General features: G+C 40.6%; 1 protein-coding gene across 6 annotated transcripts in view; it reads right to left on the bottom strand.

Annotated features, from left to right (window-relative positions):
- DCLK1 (doublecortin like kinase 1) overlaps nt 1–21,820 on the bottom strand; it is a 500,460-nt gene that overhangs the window by 112,630 nt on the left and 366,010 nt on the right. For 2 of the 6 annotated variants that reach the window (XM_054720380.1, XM_054720378.1), the window contains exons 4-5: nt 19,469–19,585; nt 8,370–8,378 (exon numbers count right to left, since the gene is read on the bottom strand). In XM_054720380.1, the coding sequence (XP_054576355.1) occupies nt 8,370–8,378; nt 19,469–19,585 (126 nt within the window). The remainder of the gene's footprint in view (nt 1–8,369; nt 8,379–19,468; nt 19,586–21,820) is intronic. The other 4 variants (XM_054720381.1, XM_054720379.1, XM_054720376.1 and 1 more) reach the window with 2 other exon arrangements.

The following is a 21,820-nucleotide window of genomic DNA, read 5'->3' as shown; positions in this document are numbered from 1 at the left end:
TTTAACCCTTTCTTCCTCTGGGTTGTCATAACACAAAATTATTTATTATAAATCTTATAGATGCTTGTCTCCCAACTTGAAACCAAGAGCTGTGGTATAAATTGTCTTTGTATCTTTGAGAATCAATACATGACTGAAATACAATAGACATTCAGGAAATATTTATTTAATTAACATGAGGCATTAACAGTGAAGAGTTTATAAAAGTAGTTGAAGTACCAACATAATAAAAGCTTATATGACAAACCTACAGCAAACATCATACTCAATGGGCAAAAACTAAAACCATTTTCCTTAAGAACAGGAACATGACAGGGATGCCTGCTTTGACCACTTGGGTGGTCAACATAGTCCTGGAAGTGCTAGCCATAGTGATCAGACAAGAAGAAGAAATAAAAGGCATCCCAATTAGAAAGAAGAAGTAAAATTGTCATTATTCATAGATGACATGATACTGTACATAGAAAACCCTAAAAACTCCATAAAAATTATTAGACTTAATAAATGAATTCAGCAATGTAGCAGGATACAAAATTAATGACAAGAAATCTATGGCATTTTTATACACCAATAGTGAACTTACAGAAAGAGAGATTAAAAAAACAATTCCATTTACCATTGCACAAAAAAAATTAAGATACCTAGGGATAAACTTAACTAAGGAGGTAAATGACCTCTACTCAGAAAACTACAGGACGTTGAAAAAAGAGACAGAGGAAGACATAAACAGATGGAAGAACATACTGTGTTCATGTATTAGTAGAATCAACATCATTAAAATGTCCATACTACTCAAAGCATTCTATAGATTCAATGCACTCCCCATTGAAATACCAACAGCATATTTCACAGATCTAGAAAGAACTCTCCAAAAATTCATCTGGAATAAAAAAAGACCCTGAATAGCTGCAGGGATCCTGAGAAAGAAGAACAAAGTAGGAGGGATCTCAATAACAGATATCAAGATGCATTTATTACAAAGCCACTGTTCTGAAAATTGCCTGGTACTGGCACAAGAACAGACATATAAACCAGTGGAATAGAATAGAGAACCCAGAAATTGACCCAAACAACTATGCTCAATTAATATTTGACAAAGGAGGCAAGAACATACAATGGAGTTAAGACAGTCTTTTCAATAAATGGTGCTGGGAAATTTGGTCAGACACATGCAAAAAAATAAAAATGAAACTAGACCACCAACTTACAACATACACAAAAATAAACTCAAAATGGATAAAGGACTTAAACGTAAGATGGGAAACCATAAAAATATTAGAGGAATGCACAGGCAACAAAATCTCAGATATATGCTGAAGCAATAGCTTCACTGATAAAGCCCTTAGGACAATGGAAACTAAAGAGAAAATAAACAAATGGGACTACATCAAAATTAAAAGCTTCTGCACAGCCAAAGAAACCATCAACATAACAACAAGAAAGCCCACTTCATGGGAGAGCATATTTGCCAATGATACCTCAGAAAAGGGTTTAATCTCCAACATTTACAAGGAACTCATACAATATAACAAAAGGAAGACAATCAACCCAATCAAAAAATGGGCAAAGGACCTAAATAGATACTTTTTGAAAGAAGACATAGGAAGGCCAAGAGACATATGAAAACATGCTCAAAGTCACTAATCACCTGAGAGATGCAAATCAAAATAACAATGAGGTACCATCTCACACTTGTCAGAATGGTTATCATCAACAAACCAACAAATGACAAGTGTTGGCGAGGATGCGGAGAAAAAGGAACTCTGGTGCACTGCTGGGGGAATGCAGACTGGTGCAGCCACTGTGGAGAACAGTAAGAAGTTTCTTAAAAAAACTAAAAATGGAACTTCCATTTGACCCAGTGATCCCACTTCTAGGAAGGTATCCCAAGAAACTAGAAACACCAATCAGAAAGGGTATATATACCCATATGTTCATGGCAGCACAATTTACCATAGCTAAGATTTGGAATCAGCCTAAGTACTCATCAGCAGGTGAGTGGATTATAAAACTGTAGTACATCTATACAATGGAATACTATGCTGCTGTAAAAAAGAAGGAACTCATACCATTTGTGACAGCATGGATAGAGCTGGAGAACATTATACTAAGTGAAATAAGTAAGGCAGAGAAAGATAAATATCATATGATCTCACTAATTTGTGGAATATAATCTATATATATAAAAGCCTAAGCGACCATCACAACTGAAGGGATGACCGAACAAGCTGCATGGGGCGACCAGACCCGCAGGGGAGTCAATGAGGGGTGACTACATGACTGAGCAGCAGGCTGCTGGGGTGACAAGGCCTGCAGGGGGGCAATTGGAGGTGACCAGGCCAGCAACTGGGTTTTCTATTGTCTTTTTCAATCAGGAGGGAGATAAAAGCTCCTGACTGCTCTGAACTCCAGTTCTGGGCAAGACTCTGGGGACCCAAACTCATATGGGGAGAAACTGGACTGTCTGGCATCGGGCTGGAATACGAGGGCAGCTTTCTCTCATAGGTGCTTGCAGTGATCATTGTTCCTGTACAGTGCCACTGGACACAGAGATCTGGGGAACTCTTCGGGGCAGGGCTGACAGTCAGCCATTGCCGTTTGCTCTTCCCTGATGATTCCCCAACCCACCCAATTTACAACTCCACCTAAGCTGTGCATAGAGGCTTTTGCATATGAATGGCCTGGCCTTTTGCCATCTAAAATCAAACAAACTGCAGCTGGGTCAGAGAGCCCCAGAGCCTCTAAAAGAAGGCCCAAGACTGGACAGCAGCTTGCATTGCTTCACAGCTGGGCCTCATCTGGGCACCTCCGAACCCCAAACAAAGAGGAGGAATCTGAAGATCTCTCTGTAGCTCCTGCTGGGTGGCCTCTGGCTGTGGCTGATTTTGCACCTCCTTGGAGATCCAAGAGCCAGTGTAACCAATGGTCAGAGTGAGACCATCCAGATTAAAAGTCTTCACATCGATTAGAGAAACACTCAGGGGGCAGACTCAGTGAGCGCCAAAGCCCCACTGAAGCAAGTCTTGTCCCATAAGGGTGTCTCCAGCACAGAAGTTCTTCTATCATAGACACAACTGATCCTCACATCCAATTGGCCTAGAGGTCAATTCCTCCCAGTGATACCAACAGCAATCAAGGCTTAACTACAACAAGACTGTGCACACAGTCCACAAAGGGGTGTATCAAGAGTGTCCACCTCAGGTAATTAGGTAGGCTGAGCCACAGGGCCCTATAGGACACCTAGCACACAAAGCCACTCTATCAACACAGGGAAGCAGCCAAAATGTGGAGACAAAGAAAGAGGTCACAAATGAAAGAAATGGAGGAAAGCAAACTACTGGATATAGAGTTCAAAACCACGGTTATAAGGTTTTTCAAGAATCTTCTAGAAACCTCCAAGAAATTTAGTGAGACCCTCAAGGATATGAAAAAGGACCAATTAGAAATTAAGCATACACTGACTGACATAAAGAATAATATACAGAGATCCAACAGCAGACTAGAGGATCCCAAGAATCAAGTCAAAGATTTGAAATACGAAGAAGCAAAAAACACCCAACCAAAAAAGCAAAAAGAAAAAAGAATCCAAAAATATGTAGATAGTGTAAGGAGCCTCTTCAAGGGACAACTTCAAGTGTACCAACATCTGAATTATGGGTGTGCCAGAAGAAGAGAGAGAGCAAGATATTAAAAACCTATTTGAAGAAATAATGACAGAAAACTTCCCCTACCTGATGAAAGAAATAGATTTACAAGTCCAGGAAGTGCAGAGAACCCCAAACAAGGAATCCAAAGAGGACCACACCAAGACATATCATAATTAAAATGCCAAGGGCAAAAGACAAAGAGAGAATCTTAAAAGCAGCAAGAGAAAAAGTTAGTTACTTACAAGGAAGTGCCCATACGATTGTCAGCTGATTTCTCAACAAAAACTATGCAGGCCAGAAGGGAGTGGCAAGAAATACTCAAAGTGATGAATAGCAAGAACTTACAACCAAGATTACTCTACCCAGCAAAGCTATCATTTAGAATTAAAGTTCAGATAAAGAGCTTCACAGATAAGAAAAAAGCTAAAGGAGTTCATCACCACCAAACCAGTATTATATGAAATGCTGAAGGGTATTCATTAAGAAGAGGAAGAAGAAGAAAAAGGTAAAGGTAAAAATTATGAACAACAAAGTGACAACAAATACATATCTATCAACAAGTGAATCTAAAAATCAAGTGAATAAAAACTCTGATGAACAGAATAAACTGGTGAATATAGTAGAATCAGGGGCATAGAAAGGGAGTGGACTGGCAATTCCTGGGGGAAGGAGGTGTTGGGGATGCGGGAAGAGATTGGACAAAAATTGTATACCTCTGGATGAGGACAGTGCGGGGGGTAAGGGCAGAGGATGGGGTGGGAACCGGGTGGAGGGGAGCTATGGGGAGAAAAAAGAGGAACGACTGTAATAATTTGAACAATAAAGATTTATTTAAAAAATACAGAATTGGGGCCCAGTGGTCTTTAATTAGATAAAATAATAATAATAAAAAATAAAGGAAAAAAAAGTACTTGAGGAAGACTGCTGCCCCCATATAGACAGTGTGTCAAAATAATGGTTCAAGGTTTTGAAGAATATCTTTGGAGATACTCACCTGCTGAAGGTGAGCATTAAGAGGAGTTTATGAGTTCAGGGAAAGAGAATAGAAGGAAGATTGAGTTTTATGTTCAGTAAAAAAATTCTAAAAACACAGGCATGAATCATCAGACCTCTTGTCTTTCTTGGTGCATTTTGTTTTCAATAATTTTCTTGGAACCCCAGAGCAGAAAAAATCCTCCATAAAATGTATAAGGCTGAAATATCTATACTAAAGGAAAAGACTGAGCTAAAAATTAATATCTAGCAATCTGCCTTTGAAGGTGTTTGATAAAAATTAAAGAGTTGACAAATTGAACGAGTTAGCTGATTAAAATTCTCTTTGTTTCCCCAACTTTGATTCTTGTGCTATCTGCATATGTTGTATAAAATATTTTTATGTAAAAAAAGTAAAGTTTGAGAGTTTTAAATAAAAAGGCTTCAGGATTTTCAGAGTCATATACAAGTACATTTTAATCCTGGAGTGGTTGCGATGGTGCTACTATCATGGTAGAAGGTCATTAACTAAGGCACCCAGTTTTTTCTTCTGTAAATGTTCACCCTTGTATCTCCAACACCCAGCATTGCTAGTTCATGGTGGGTTCTCAATGCATATTGAATGAGTGAATGGTTGTTGCCATGAGTGTTTCTACCTTAGACAGTAAGCTTCTAGAGGGCAAGAAAGTCCATAATCTCATGCTTGAATTGATGTAAATACAGCTCAGTTATGTTTGCCATGGCTTCTATAGAGAAAGATTCTAAATAGAGGGTGTCATTCTATGAGAAAGAGTTGGCCATCTATCTAAGTGGGAATAAAAACTCTAAAACAAACAAACCAAAAACCCAAAGTTGTTCTATGTGATACAAAAGAAGGTCAAAATTCTGAAATCTGTACGATTTAAGGAGGACTGCAGCAACGAAAATTCAAGATAGATAAGTGTGGTTTTCTTATTCTTTTAATATTAAGAAAAGATTATAAAGCAAACTAAACTTTATCTGTACTTATTTAAATAAAATTAGTGCATATTACACCAGTGATGGCGAACCTATGACACACGTGTCAGCACTGACACCCGTAGCCATTTCTGATGACACGCAGCCGCTGAGGCGGCCGCATGCCGAGGATGAAACATTTGCTGCTCCTGAGGATGAAACATTTGCGAAATAATGTTTTTTCCTCAAAGTGACAAACTACCAGAGTTATGCTCAGTTTTTTGGAGAAGTTTGACACACCAAGCTCAAAAGGTTGCCCATCACTGTATTGCACTCTTATTTTAGAGATATTGTATTATAAATTGCTTGTACAGATAAAATAATTTGTTTAAAAGAATTTCACTTTTAAATTACACATTTTATGAGACATCTATGTTCCAAAGAAAGACACACATAAATAAAGATTCAACCCATATTAAACACTTTATGACGTTCTTATATATTCTCGTTTCTTTTAAGAAGCAACTAAAACAACTTTCCCCTTTCTTAGTGATACTACATTCAATGTCTGGGGGCTCATTATTCTTCTTGTGTGTTATTAAGGCATCTGGCTTTTCTTTCTTTTTTTTTCTTGTGCTACTTGCCTACTTTACACTCTCTCTGCTATGGAGACTAATAATAATTCAACAGGTATGTGAATTATGTAATCTATCAATTATTTAGGGGGTTGACTTGTATGTTGCTTGAGAGTAGAGGCTGTATCTTTCATCTTTGCATTGTTAGCGCCTAACACTGGCAAACCTGTGCTTGATATTCCTGAATGTAGAAATGAACTCCTTACATTAATAAATCACCTATATCCCTGGCTGGTGTGGCTCATTTTTCTGGGCATCATACTGGGCATCAAAAGTTGCTGGTTGGATTCCTGGTCAGGACACATGCCCAGTTTTTGGGCTTGATCCTCAGTAGGGGGTATGAGGGAGGCAGCAGATCAATGTATTGCTCTCACATTGATGTTTCTCTCTCTCTCCATTCCTCTCTCTCTAAAAAATCAATCAAAATAATAATCCTATCTAATAAAGGAGTAATATGCAAATTGACTATCACTCCAAGACACAAGATGGCAGCCCCCAAGTGGTCAAAGATGGCTGCCCCCATGTGGACACAAGATGGCCGCCACAAGACAGCTGGCAGGGGAGTACAATTGTGGGCGATCAGGCCAGCAGGCGAGGGCAGTTGGGAGGGACCAGGCCTGCAGGCGAGGACAGTTGTAGGTGATCAGGCCAGCAGGGGATGGCAGTTGGGGTTGAACAGGCCTTCAGGGGAAGACAGTTGAGGGGGAGCCAGGCCAGCAGGGGAGGGCAGTTGGGGGGGACCAGACCTGCAGGGGAGGGCAGTTTGGGGGGGGGACTAGGCCTGCAGTGGAGGGCATTTAGGGGTGACCATGCCTGCATGGGAGGGCAGTTGGGGGGGACCAGACTGGCAGGGGAGGACAGTTAGGGGTGACCAGGTCAGCAGGGGAGGGCAGTTAGGGGCAATCGGGTTGGCCAGGGAGCAGTTAGGCATGGATCAGGCTGGCAGGCAGAAGCGGTTAGGGGCAATCAGGCAGAGGCAGGCAAGCGGTTGGGAGCCAGCAGTCCTGGGTTGTGAGAGGGATGTCTGACTGCTCATTTAGGCCTGATCCCAGTGGGTCCCAGATTGGAGAGGGTGCAGGCTGGGCTGAGGGACACCGCTCCCCCCACCCCCCACCCCCGTGCACAAATTTCATGCACTAGGCCTCTAGTAATAAAATAAAAAAGGTGCAAACTGAAAAAAATATCCTTAAACAAAACAATAAAATAAAATAAATCACCTCTAACTGCTTTTAGTCCCAAGAAGAGCAATAGATATGGGATAAAGATAAAATTTATAGAAGATTCTCATTCTTATTCTAATACTGACTTACAAAGGTAACTTTCTGTCTACCACTGACATAAATCATGAAGTTGGGGTGAATCATTTCACCTCCTGAAATGCTGATGTCCAGGACTAATAGTTAGGCTTCCGTTGCAAAGTGTTATGATGCTATAAATTGCAATATTAAACCAGGTACTATATTACTTATTTCCTGGGGATCAAAGCTTTAATAAGTAGAGGTGAAGAAAAAGCTATTAAGCATTGTCAGCCTGCTGTGTCTGGAACACTGGAAGCCCCAGGTCCCAACCCTGAGCTGCCACTATTAATACTGTAACTCTGGACCAACCAGTTCCCCCAGCCCTGCCTCTGTTTCCTCCTTATTATATAACAAATAATAGTGTCATGTTGTTTGTTGTTGAGAGATCATTGGGGGAATCAATAAAGATCAAAGATAACAATGCATACAAAATATGATGTTTCATTGGTAACAATATTATCATGAACAGTAGAATGGCATGAAAACTGAAGCAAATTTTAACTTTATACTATGTTCTAATCTTAGTGTAATGTAAGAAGATGATACTGGAAGTAGAAATTGAAAAACTGAAGTCAAAATTATTTCAAACTTTAAGTTAATAGATTAGGAGGAAAACCAAAGATTCGTTGTTGTTAAAAAGTCAGGTTCCATAGCAGTGAGTAGGGTTTGGGGCAACATCAATGATTAAAATGTAACTGGTATAAAAGTAAAATTATTCACATTCCAGTGTTTATGACTTATGAAAAACACTGAACAGGGAGAGGCAAGATGGCGACCAGCAAGAAGGTAAGAAGGGAGAGTGTGTGAGAGAGTGAGGGAGCGATCGAGGTGTGTGTGGACGTGTGTGGGTGTGTGTGTGAGTGAAATAGGGACAGTTAGACCCTGCTGTTCTTCCAAGGGGCTGCCAATCCAGGCAGTCTTTGACGGCAAAACCCCGCTGCCACCGCAAACACTCCGGGGAGGACAGCAGCGTCACAGAGACCACGCCATCTTGAGGAACAGAACTGCTTGAGACTAGAATCTTAGCCTCTCCAACACCCAGTCGGGTCTCAGTAGCAAACCAGGACCCTACAGCCACTCTGGTAAAAGACCTGCGATCACAGTTGCAGATCCAGGGACACCAAGACTCCAGGCACCACAGCCGCAGATTTCTGTGAGTCACAAAGCCAATCCCCCTTTCCTGCCGCCCCCACGGCAGCGACATAGAAACTCCCAGACCCCAGCCACACAATAGGGCTTTCTGCACACACAAAGCAGTAGCAGCTCTACCTGACTTTGAGCCTTGGTGTCGGACACGGGAAGTTTGTTTCCCACGACTAGTCTCCGTGCCCAGGCAGGGAGGCAGTCTGAATTTGAGCCTAGCTGCACATCCTTAGGGAGGTTATTTTCTGTGACCAGATCCCGTGTCCACACAGGGCAGGGAGACAGCACTGAATTTGAGCCTGGGGGTGCAAACCCGGGGAGCTTATTTCCCATGACCAGACCCTGCACCTTAGCAGAGAGGCTGTGCTGAATTTGAACCTGGACATGCGGACTCCGGGAGTTTGTTTCCCTCGCCCAGGCTCCGCGCCCAGCCAGGGAGGCGGTGCTGAATTTAAGCCTTGGTACATGACCTCGGAGAGATTGTTTTTCGTGACCGATCCCACGCCCACGCGGGGACACAGCACTGATTTTGAGACTGGGGGTGCAAACCCAGGGAGTTTGTTTCCCATGACCAGACCCTGCACCCAAGCAGGGAGACTGCGCTGAATTTGAACCTGAACGTGTGAACCCGGGGAATTTGTTCCCCACGACCAGACCCTGTGCCCACACAGGGAGGCAGCGCTGAATTTGAGCCTGGGTGCATGGACACAGGTAGTTTGTTTTCCACAGTGCACACCCGTGTGACCAGACCCCACACCCACACTAAGTGGCACTGCCACCTGACTTTGATTCAGGGCAAGCACACACAGAAGGCTGTTCACTGCAGGGCAGAACTGGACCTCCTGCCAATACAGTGCAACTGAGCAACCCGGTCTCCCAAACAGATCGGGGACCCTGAATCTCCACACAAGAGGCAGCAATGAGCACCAGTGACTAGACTCTGTTCCTCATTGAGTGCGCCTGGGATCCCTGATTCCCAGTACATTCACACTAAGAGCCAGCCACTCTAATTCTTGGTGCATGTGCATACAGGGACCCTGATTCTCAGTGCGATAGCACCAAGCAACAGAGACTCTGATACTCAATTCTCGGCATGGACACAGGGAGCCTCTGACTCCTGACACGCAATAGGGGACTTTGATTTTTGGCACATGCCAGTGGGTTCTCTGTTTCAACGTGGCACAGGCAGGGTCCCTGATTCTAGGTGCACACACGAGGCCACACTAAGTGCCTGTGACTCTGACCCAGGGTGAGTGTGGCTTCCACCAAACCACAGCAACCACATGTCTTGGTGTCAGAGCTCTTCAGTGACACTTGGGGTGTGCAAAACTCCCAATGCACACAGCCCAGGCCCCTGCAACTCGACATTTGAACCGTCTGGTGATAGTCAGAATGGGGAGACAATGAAGCAATCCCCAGAGGAAAGGAAAGGAGGAATCACCAAGAAAGGAAATAAGTGAAATGAAATCATGCAACGTGACAGAAAAAAAATTCAGAGTAATGGTCATACAGTTCATACACCAATGGACGAGAAAATCAACAACCTATGCAAAAATTAGGAAGAAATGAAAAATGATATAGCTACAATCAAAAACACCATGGAAGGCTTCAACAGTAGACTGGAAGAAGCAGAGGACCGAATTAGTGAGTTAGAAGATCAGGTACAGAAACAAGCCCAATCTGAAGAGCAACTAGAAAAAAAAAATTAAAAAGAAGGAGGAGAGCCTAAGGGAGCTTTGGGACAATGCAAAATGAAATGACATACGTATAATAGGGCTGCCAGGAGGACAAGAAGAGTAGCAAGGATTAGAAAACTTATTTGAAGAAATAATAACAGAAAACTTCCCTGAACTGGGGAAGAAAAAAGTTACACAAGTACAGAGTCCCAAGCAAGATGAATCCAAAAAGACCCACACCAAGACATGCCATAATTACAATGGCAAATGTTATCAACAAAGACAGAATCTTAAAGGCTGCAAGAGAGAGACAGAGAGTCACCTACAAAGGATCCCCCATCAGATTATCAAATGATTTCTCAACAGAAACACATCAAGCTAGAAGGGAATGGAAGGAGATATACAAAGTGATACAAAGCAAGGGACTGAATCGAAGATACTCTATCCAGCAAGACTATCAATCAAAATTGAAGGGGAAATCAGGAGCTTTGCAGACAAAAAAAGGCTAAGGGAGTTTATCACTACCAAGCCAGCAATGCAAGAAATGCTAAAGGGAATGCTGTAAAAAGAAGAAACAAAAAGGTAAGAAGGAACACAGCCTCAAAAAATAAAAATGGCTACAAACAAGTACCTTTCAATAATAACTTTAAACGTAAATGGACTAAATGCTCCAATCAAAAGACATCGAGTGGCTGAATGGATAAAAAAACATGACCCATATATGTGCTGTCTACAAGAGACCAACCTCAGAACAAGGGAATCACACAGACTGAAAGTGAAGGGATGGAAAAATATCTTTCAGGCAAATGGAAATGAAAAAAAAGCTGGAGTAGCAATACTTATATCTGACAAAATAGACCTCAAAGTGAAGGCCATAACAAGAGATAAGGAAGGCCACTTCATAATACTAAAGGGATCGATACAATAAGAGGATATAACCCTGATAAACATTTATGCATCCCAATGCAGGAGCACCCAAATACATAAAAATTCTCCTACAAGATATCAAGAGAGAGATAGACAACAATACAATCATAGTAGGGGACTTAAATACACCACTGACATCACTGGATAAATCCTTTAGACAAAAAATCAGCAAAGAAACAACAATCCTAAATGATTCACTAGATAAGATGGACTTAATTGACATCTTCAGAACATTTCACCCCAAAGCTGCGGAATATACATTCTTCTTAATTTTCAAAAATAGATCACATATTGGGTCACCAGCAAAGTCTCCTCAAATTCAAGAAGATTGAAATCATACCAAGCATCTTTTCAGACCACAATGGCATAATATTAGAAATAAAGTACAATAAAAACAATCCAAAAACACTCAAACACTTGGAAGCTAAATAGCATGTTATTAAATATTGATTAGGTTACCAATGAGATCAAAGAAGAAATTAAAAACATCCTGGAAACTAATGACAATAAAAACACAACAATCCAAAACCTATGGGACACAATGAAAGCAGTCCTGTGAGGGAAGTTTATAGCTCTACAGGCCTACCTCAAAAAATAAGAAAAAATGGTAGTAAATCATCTAACGCTACAACTCCAAGAATTAGAAAGAAAGCAACAAGAAAAGCCCAGAGTGAGCAGAAGGAAGGAGATAATAGATTAGAGCAGAAATAAATGACATAGAGACCAAAAAAAAAAAACAACAACAAAAGATCAATGAAATCAAGAGCTGGTTCTTTGAAAGGATAAACAAGATTGATGAACCTCTAGCCAGGCTCACCAAGAAGCAAAGAGAGAGAACTCAAATAAACAAAATCAGAAATGAGAGAGGCGAAATAACAGCAAACCCCAAAGAAATACAAAGGATTGTTAAAAAATATTATGAACAAATCTATTCCAACAAACTAGACAACCTGGAGGAAATGGACATATTCCTAGAAAAATACAACTTTACAAACTCAATCAGGAATATTCTTAAAATCTCAATAGGCCAATAACTATGGAAGAAATTGAAGCAGTCATCAAAAAGCTTCCAGCAAACAAAAGCCCAAGGCCAGACGGCTTCACAGGAGACTTATACCAAACATTCAAGGAAGAACTAAAACCTATCCTCCTCAAACTATTCCAAAAAAATCCAAGAGGAAGGAACACTTTCAAACTCATTCTATGAAGCCAACATTACCCTAATACCAAAACTAGATAAAGACAACACAATAAAAGAGAATTACAGGCCAATATCCCTCATGAACATACATGCCAAAATCCTCAACAAAATTCTTGCAAATCGGCTCCAGCAGTACATCAGAAAGATCATACACCATGACCAAGCAGGATTTATCCCAGGGATGCAAGGATGGTACAATATCCGCAAATCAATAAACATGATACATCACATAAACAAATTGAGGGAAAAAAATCACATAGTCATATAAATTGATGCAGAAAAAGCATTTGACAAAATCCAACACCCTTTTTTGATAAAAACGCTCAGCAAGGTGGGAATAGAAGGATCATACCTCAACATCATAAAAGCCATATATGACAAACCCACAGGCAGCATCACACTCAATGGACAAAAACTAAAGCCATTTCCCCTAAAAACAGGAACAAGACAGGGATGTCCTCACTCACCACTCCTGTTTGACATAGTACTGGAAGTACTAGCCATTGCTCTCAGACAAGAAGAAGAAATAAAAGGCATCCCAATTGGAAAAGAAGAAGTAAAACTGTCCTTATTCGCAGATGACATGATACTGTACCTAGAAAACCCTAAAGACTCCATGAAAAAATTATTAGACTTAATAAATGAATTCAGCAATGTAGCAGAATACAAAATTAACACCAATAAACCTATGGCATGTCTATACACCAATAGTGAACTTACAAAAAGAGAGACTAAAAAGGCAATCCCATTTACCATCACACCAAAAAAATTAAGATACCTAGGAATTAACTTAACTAAAGAGGTAAAAGGCCTATATGCACAAAACTACAGGACACTGAAAAAACAGATAGAGGAAGATATAAACAGATGGAAGAACATACCATGTTCATGGATTGGTAGAATCAACATCATCAAAATGTCAATACTACCCAAAGCAATCTACAGATTCAATGCACTCCCCATTAAAATACCAATGGCATATTTCACAGACCTAGAACAAACTCTCCAAAAATTCATCTGGAATAAAAAAAAGACCCTGAATAGCCACAGCAATCCTGAGAAAGAAGAACAAAGTAGGTGGGATCTCAATACCAGTTTCAAGCTGTATTACAAAGCCACTGTTCTCACAACAGCCTGGTACTGGCACAAGAACAGACATATATATCAATGGAATAGAATAGAGAACCCAGAAATTGACCCAAACCACTATGCTCAATTAATATTTGACAAAGGAGGCATGAACATACAATGGAGTCAAGACAGTCTCTTCAATAAATGGTGTTGGGAAAATTGAACAGATACATCCAAAAAAATGAAACTAGACCATCAACTTACACCACACACAAAAATAAACTCAAAATGGATAAAGGACTTAAACATTAGACGGGAAACCAAATAAATACTAGAGGAATCCAAAGGCAGCAAAATCTCAGACATATGCCAAAGGAACTTCTTTACTGATACTGCTCCTAGGGCAATGGAAAATAAAGAGAAAATAAACAAATGGGACTACATCAAAATAAAAATCTTTTGCACAGCAAAAGAAACCATCAACAAAACAACAAGAAAGACCACATCATGGGAGAACCTATTTGCCAATGTTAGCACTGATAAGGGTTTAATCTCCAACATTTACAGGAAACTCATACAACTCAACAAAAGGAAGATAAACAATCCAATCATGAAATGGGCAAGGGACCTAAATAGAAACTTTTCAAAAGAAGACAGAAGGAAGGCCAAGAGACATATGAAAACATGCTCAAAGTCACTAACTATCGGAGAGATGCAAATCAAAATGACAATGTGGTACCATCTCACACCTGTCAGAATCGTTATCATCAACAAACCAATAAACAACAAATGTTGGTGAGGATGCGGAGAAAAAGGAACCCTCGTGCACTGCTGGTGGGAATGCAGATTGGTGCAGCCACTGTGGAGAACAGTATGGAGTTTCCTCAGAAAACTAAAACTGGAACTCCCATTTGACCCTGTGATCCCACTTCTAGGAATATATCCCAAGAAACTAGAAACACCAATCAGAAAGGATATATGCACCCCTATGTTTATAGCAGCACAATTTACCATAGCTAAGATTTGGAAACAACCTAAGTACCCATCAGCAGATAAGTGGATTAAAAAACTGTGGTACATCTACACAATGGAATACTACACTGCAGTAAAAAAGAAGGAATTCCTACCATTTGCAACAGTATGAATGGAACTGAAGAGCATTATGCTAAGTGAAATAATCCAGTCAGAAAAAGATAAATATGACATGATCTCACTCATCTATGGGAAATAATGAACAATATAAACTGATGAACAAAAACAGATCCAGAGACAGGGAAGCATCGATCAGACTGTCAAACCTCAGAGGGAAGGTAGGGGAGGGCAGGGGTAAGGGGGAGAGATCAACCAAAGGACTTGTATGCATGCATGTAAGCCTAACCAGTGAACACAGACAACAGGGGGGTGAGGGTATGCGAGGGGGGGTGGGAAGGTAATGGGGGGTGAGGACAAATATATAATACCTAACCGATAAAGAAATTAAAATGCAAAAAAAACAACACACACACTGAACAGGCTATTTTTTAAAATGTTGATGCAATCAAAATAGAAATAATTCACTGCTCCTTTCCACTGGTTATAAGCGCCATACCTGAGTGCCTACAGGAGTCGCAGACTAGCTCAGTGGAGGGGCCAAGGCAGGGGCTCCCCCTGACATCCACACTGGCCCAGAAAAGAAATGTAAATAACACTGGATTCCTAAGACCTGGGCTTAAGTCCCAAGGAAATTAAGTGGTCTTGAGGTCACTGGCATAATCCATGTATTTGTGACTAGATACTACTGTTCTGTAAATCCTTTCTAAATTAGAGCAAGGTAGTAAGATTTGGTAGCAAGTCAGAATTAAGAGGCAGTCAATGCATATTATAAGCAGTTATATAACCAGGAAATGATTGTATGGCATATCTTCTAGGGCAAAATGCAAGTGTAAAATTTTATATGCATAAAAAGACTCACATTAAACAAAACATAAACTGCCATTGGATTAATTTTGATCTAGCAGTTAAAGAAACCTTGAATGAAGTGTTAATTTTTCAAGAACACATTGATTTTAGAATGAATTTGTATTCCAATTCTTTAATGGAGATGATTACCTGGCATAGCATCCCTATCACAAATTTCAAGTTAGTGCTGATCAAATCAACTAGGTTAGTTAAGTTCAACTCTAGTTGAAAAGATTGCTTTGAGAAAACAATAGAAAACATAAATGTTTGTTTGAAGCAATCTAAGGTAATGTAACCTATCCACTTTAAACTTATAAAAGCAATAATAGTTCCAAATGTCTGCAGTAACAAACACAAATACATTTAATACATTTGCTTATCTGCTTTTTTGAGTTTCTGAAATTACTTTGGTAAATGATACATCCATCTATATTTATAAGATTATAATTAAATGTATCATATTTATGAGATTTATATAATCTTAGAGATGCTGAACAGTGACCAGTTAATTTTAAAGTGAGATAATTTTCTGTATTCATTTTTAATGAATTCATTTTTAATCTTTTTAAGATTAGATTCATGATTCTTTTTATTTTAACTCAAATTTTAGATTTTTTTTTAAGTAAAACAGGCTCTTTACTATTCACAAAGTAAAACTTGAGTTGCAAAAATTCTCTCTCCCAGTTTTCCTCCTGTATTCCCCTATCCAATATTGGCTGCCACAGACAGACTGAAAGTACAGGGTCACTTTGCATCTGTGGTGGAAGCCTTAGCAACAGACAGTAAGTGCTCCAGGTCTCAGGATTCCATTCTCTGACACGTGCACAGTAATCTGATCATTCTCCTCCCTTCCTTGATTTATGGGGTCAAAATGAAAAAAAGAAAAGAGATTTTCACCCAAACCTGGAAACTGCCTATAGCTCTTAGAAACAAAACCTGTTCAAAACAATCTATATTGTAAAAGCAATAAGAATTTGGCTTAAACACTTATTAGTAGATGTTTCACCCCAACTATACCTGATATTTTAAAATTCATGGTATATCTAAGACAAAAAAAGAAAATAAAGGTTCAGTAAAATTTGTCAATGTCAGAGTTAGTTTGGATTAGGAACTAATTCTGCTTTTTACTATTGTTGTTTTTTTAGTTTTATTGATAATGTTTCAGTTAATGTGGAGCTTCTTGCTCCTTCACATCCTTCTGTGATTGTACTAAATAGCCAAGATGTTAGGGCAACAGGCTGGCTGGACCCATGATCATTTTCTCTCTTACTGCTCCATGGGAGTTCATCCTACAGTTTAGGTTTGTTCGGAGAAAACTAGGAATATTCTTTGATCAAGGCTAAATATCCTCCAAAGAGCACAGTTGTAACCTGTCAGTTGGTTAATGAACAAGCTGAGGTCTCCTAGGGGAGTTTTACATGTAGCAATTCCAGCATCACTATCATTTTGTGGCGGTCCACATTTCTGTGTGAAGATGGTGTCTATCTTGAAGAGAGAGACTTTCCCCAATATCAGTTTCCAGGGGAGGTATAATCTTCAGACAAAAATTGTCCCTGCTCTGATGGTTGGCCATGGTAAGGAGGTAGAAAAGATAGTTGGCTTCTCTTTTGCTCATTGTTATCTTGACCAACACTTCAGATTTATCCTTCAAGATATCTACAGGTCTGCAACCCTTGTGTTGCAAGGATTACAGATGAGCATTGCCACTCAGTAGCAAACAGAGAGGTAGAAAAGAAGTCATGTCTGTCATGCCAATAAATGAAGATAAGCAAGCTCTATTTTTCACCCCAGATTACCCAGAGTCAGATGACTTCCTCTACTTCCCTTTTGTATCTATAACACAGTAAGCATTAGCATCACCTGGAGGACTTGGAAAACCCAGGTTACTGGGCTCCATCCAACTCCAGAGTTTTTGATTCAGTGGGTCTGGGAAGGGGCTCAAGACTTGCTTTTCCAACAAGTCAGGTGATGGTGATACTACTGGTCCAGGAAACCACACTTTGGGAACCACTTTCTTAACAACTGTTTCTCTAACTAAAGGCTTATAGATTATATGATTTGAATAATCTGGAATACTTGCTAAAAGGGCTCAGGGATCAGGATGATAAACTTTACCAAGTTACCAAGTGACATTCATGCTCTAAACATTGAGTCTCATTACCTTAACCTTTAGCAAAGTCTCATTTCAGTGTTCATCCAATCTTGGTGAGCTCTGTCATTCATACCAAGGGAAGAATTCTCAGCCCACCCTTAAACTAAGAAGGGTAAACAAGCTGCATCTCAAGTGCCAGCCATGTTCTGAGACTTATTCCCTGGCTGATTACACTGTAGATCATGCTATGAGAAGGGAACAGTGGTAGAACATTGTTGCTACTCTTCAAGCGAGCGTCAAAGAACTACAAGGACTTTGGAGAATGTCTAGGGAATCAGTAAAGCCATAAGAAGAAGGTGACTCTTAGAGAACCAAGTTGGGCTCGGTGCTCTAATTATCCAGCTTACTGAGAGTTCATGCTTCCAAGACTCACTTTGGAGATTTCAGTTTTACTTATTATTAGGAAAAAACAGATTACAGCACCTCCATTTTTAAATATGGAGGTTATAACTTACATAGTAGTACAACAGCTGGTGAGTGGTGCCAGAGGCAGGCCTTGCAGCCCCAGCCTAGAGAACTCTTCGCATCCCTCTGGGCCCATGCTATTGAGTACAAAAAGGCCTCTGAATAGGCCCTAAAGGCCTTTGTTCCTAAGAACTTCACCATCTTTATGAAATCAGGTGACAATCACTTTCATATATGTATCCTATATAATAAAGAGATAATATGCAAATTGACCATCACTCAACACACAACATGGCCACCCCCATGTGGTCAAAGATGGCCACCTCCATGTGGACACAAGATGGCTGCCACAAGATGGCCAGCAGGGGAGGACAGTTGTGGGTGATCAAGCCTGAAGGGGAGGGCAGTTGCGGGGGACCAGGCCGGCAAGGGAGGGCAGTTAGGGCAACCAGGCCTGCAGGGAAGGGCATTTGGGGGTGACCAGGCTGGCAAGGGAGGGCAGTTAGGGGCTATCGGGCCAGCAGGGGAGCAGTTAGGCATCAATCAGGCTGGCAGGGGAGTGTTTAGGGGGTGATCAGGCTGGCAGGCAGAAGCGGTTAGGGTCAATTAGGCAGGCAGGCAGGTGTGCAGTTGGAAGCCAGCAGCCCTGGATTGTGAGAGGGATATCCAAGCAGTTGGACATCCCTCAAGGGGTCCCAGATTGGAGAGGGTGCAGGCTGGGCTGAGGGACACACCCTTCTCCCCCATACATGAATTTCATGCACTAGGCCTCTAGTCATTTAATAATTCCCATTCCACAGCTTATATCTTTAATAAATAATTAATAATGAAATAGTTCTTACACCTGAGTTTTAAAAAAAGGCCACAAAGACAGAAACAAAAATAAGCTTACTCATATCAGTTTTAAGACCAAGGAAAGAAAAGGCAGCACTGACATAGTCATCTTATGAGTACACTTCCTGCTCCAATACCAGCACTAGAACCCTGGAGACAGGACACAGGCCAAGTCACTGCAGCTATCCCTGCACCAGGCTCTCATTCCCACTGCTGTTAGCTCCACAGCCTTGTCAATGGTAAACTAAAATTTAGCAAATACAAATTGGAAACTCTTCATAAGCCAGTCCCAAGTGGAATAAATGCTTTAACAGAGACTTTTAGAGTAAGTGGCCTTTAGCCTGAAAAATTAATTTTTGTGGTAGAAATTATGCAAGTCAGTAGTATACTCCTATTTGTGGCCAAATCTGTGTTTTCTGATTTTACCTAAGTTAGTTTTCCAAAGCTCAATGTTTTGTCTTACAGCAAACATGTTAGACCCAGGAAAAGCTGCTCCACCACTCTGACATGTTCTAAAATTATAAACTAAAATTTACGCTATCTTAAGCCTTCACACTCTGGACTTCACACACCCTCTGCTTGTCATGATTCATAAACAAGGCACTTTCTTCAAAGTCTCCTTTGTTGCTTTACCTGAGCTGGTTGATGCTGGCGACTTGCTGCGCCTGGAAGGTCCCGGGCTCTTGGTGGTGCTCCTGCGGGATGACGAAGCTATTTTGGTGTAAGAAGTGGACTTCACCACTCGGCATTCTGGGGAAAGAACAACAACTACACATCATTACAGGATCATGGCAAGTGCCATTTAAAATGCACAACAAGCTGGAAGTATAAATATATGACCATCCTCGGTCACACCTATTTCCTGTCAGCCCAATGCTCATCTATAGGAAATAAATCAAGAAAACAAGAAGAAAAGGCACAGTGGGTGTCTTCCAGATAAAAATAAACAATACCCTGGCCAAGCTGAGAAGATCTCAGTTGGTTAGAATCAGGGCTGGATCTCCTGTCAGGGCACATACAAGAAGCAACCAAAATGGATAAATAAGTGGAATAACAAATCAATCTCTCTTTCTTTCTTTCTTTCTCTCTCTCTCTCTCTCTCTCTCTCTCTCTCTCTCTCTTTCTCTCTCTCTCTTTCTCATTCATGCACTGGTGGTGTCCCTCAGCCTGGCCTGTGGGGATTGGGCTGAAATTGGCTCTCCGACATCCCCTGAGGGGTCCCAGATTGCGAGAGGGCACAGACCAGGCCAAGGAACCTTGCTGGTGCATGAATCCATGCTCCAGGCTTCCAGTCCTATCTAATAAAAGAGTAATATGCAAATTAACTGTCACTCCATCACAAAGATGGCAGTGTCCATAGCCACAAGATGGCAGCACCCAGTCCTCTCAAGCCCGCCGGAGTCCCCCAGTCCTGGGGTGGCGGCCACTGAGAGTGGGCAGCGTGAGCAGCCTGTTGGAATGCTTGCTTCATCACCCTGGTGACGAGGCAAGTGTTCTGCGCCCGGCCGCAGATGGGCCTTTGGGCCACGGAGAGCCTCTGGGCAGCGGGCACAGAGTGGCCAGACCCCACAGAGAGCTACTGGTGTACAATTTGTGCACAGGGCTACTAGTCTGCATATTAGATCTTTGATTAACCTCTTCACACCACTCCCCTTCCCTCTGAGATTCATCAGTCTGTTCCATGTTTCCATGCCTGTGGTTTCCCCTCCTGCATTGAGTGTCTGCCCCCTGGTGGTCAGTGTATGGCTGGTCGGCTGGTCTGCCGGTCGCTTAGGCTTTTATATATAGAGATAATCTGCCTTCCTCTTTTCTGTAAAATTAATCAATTTTTTTTTTTAAAAAAAGGAAGTAGTACCCCAATTCTTGTAATTTACTATCTTTGCAATAATATTTTGGATAGATTGAGAGTAATAGGTTGGTAAATATGTGATTTTGTTGGGTTTCTCTTCACCCATCTTTAAGTTATTTGTCTATATGTCTCTCTTTTGGGTTAAAGTGTTCTTTCTTCCAAGAAAAATGTTAGACAAAGGTCAACCTCTTAAACCTAGATAGGAAGTGATGGATTAGTTCTCCCATTATGAAAGATTCCACCTATGCCAAGTTTACTGTTCTTGTGAATCCTTGCAGGAAAAGCTGTGGATCTTCACCATGTGTGGGAAATGACAGAATTTTCTCATAAGAAGTAAAATCAGAGAAGAGGTGACTTTACCCTGTTTATAAGAGCACCATATGAGCCTCTGCAACCACAAGATGGTGTCTGCAAAATGGCTTTTGGCCTGAGACTGAGAAACAACTTTGGTTTTATTAGATTTAAATCCTTGGTGTTTGTGTTCATTAAGGCCAAAGCTAAACATTTTAATTAGTAAAGAGCTTTTTATTCCCCTCTTAGTAAGCTGTGTTGACCAATTATGTTGTTCAAATCCACATATCTTATTCTTGAGGAACCATTTTTAATAAATAAAAATATTTGTATGCTTGTAATGATAATCAATGTTCACTGTGGATAGAAAACATAAAGAATATTTAAAAACCCACCCATCGAGTGATACTTTTTATTTAGAGGGTGGTATACAAATCTAGTATTTTTTCTACTCATTTATATAGTAGGATTAGTCTGCACATACCCATCTGTTACTAGCCATTTTCACACCACAACATATTGTGAGCATTTTCACTTTTCCTTGTAATGGTTATAATGCATTTCACTGCATGGGTGGACCATAATTTGCTTAGCTAACTTCCTTATGTTGGACATTTAACTCACATTCAATATTTCACTATTATTAATAAAGTTGTATATCTACCCTAAATGCTTATCCTTCTTTTGGCCATTTGCAATTGGGATGGTCTTTTTTTTTTATTGGTTTGTAAGGATGAATTCTATATTAAAGTTTTATACCTTTGTCTATCACACCATAAATATTTATCTTTACAGGCAGTTGCTGAAATATGATAACCTTTTAAATGTAGTTTTTTTTTATAGTT

Source organism: Eptesicus fuscus, chromosome 8, assembly GCF_027574615.1.
Source record: "Eptesicus fuscus isolate TK198812 chromosome 8, DD_ASM_mEF_20220401, whole genome shotgun sequence".
NCBI classification, from domain to species: Eukaryota; Metazoa; Chordata; class Mammalia; order Chiroptera; family Vespertilionidae; genus Eptesicus; species Eptesicus fuscus.
This window is presented reverse-complemented; position numbering and strand designations above follow the sequence as displayed.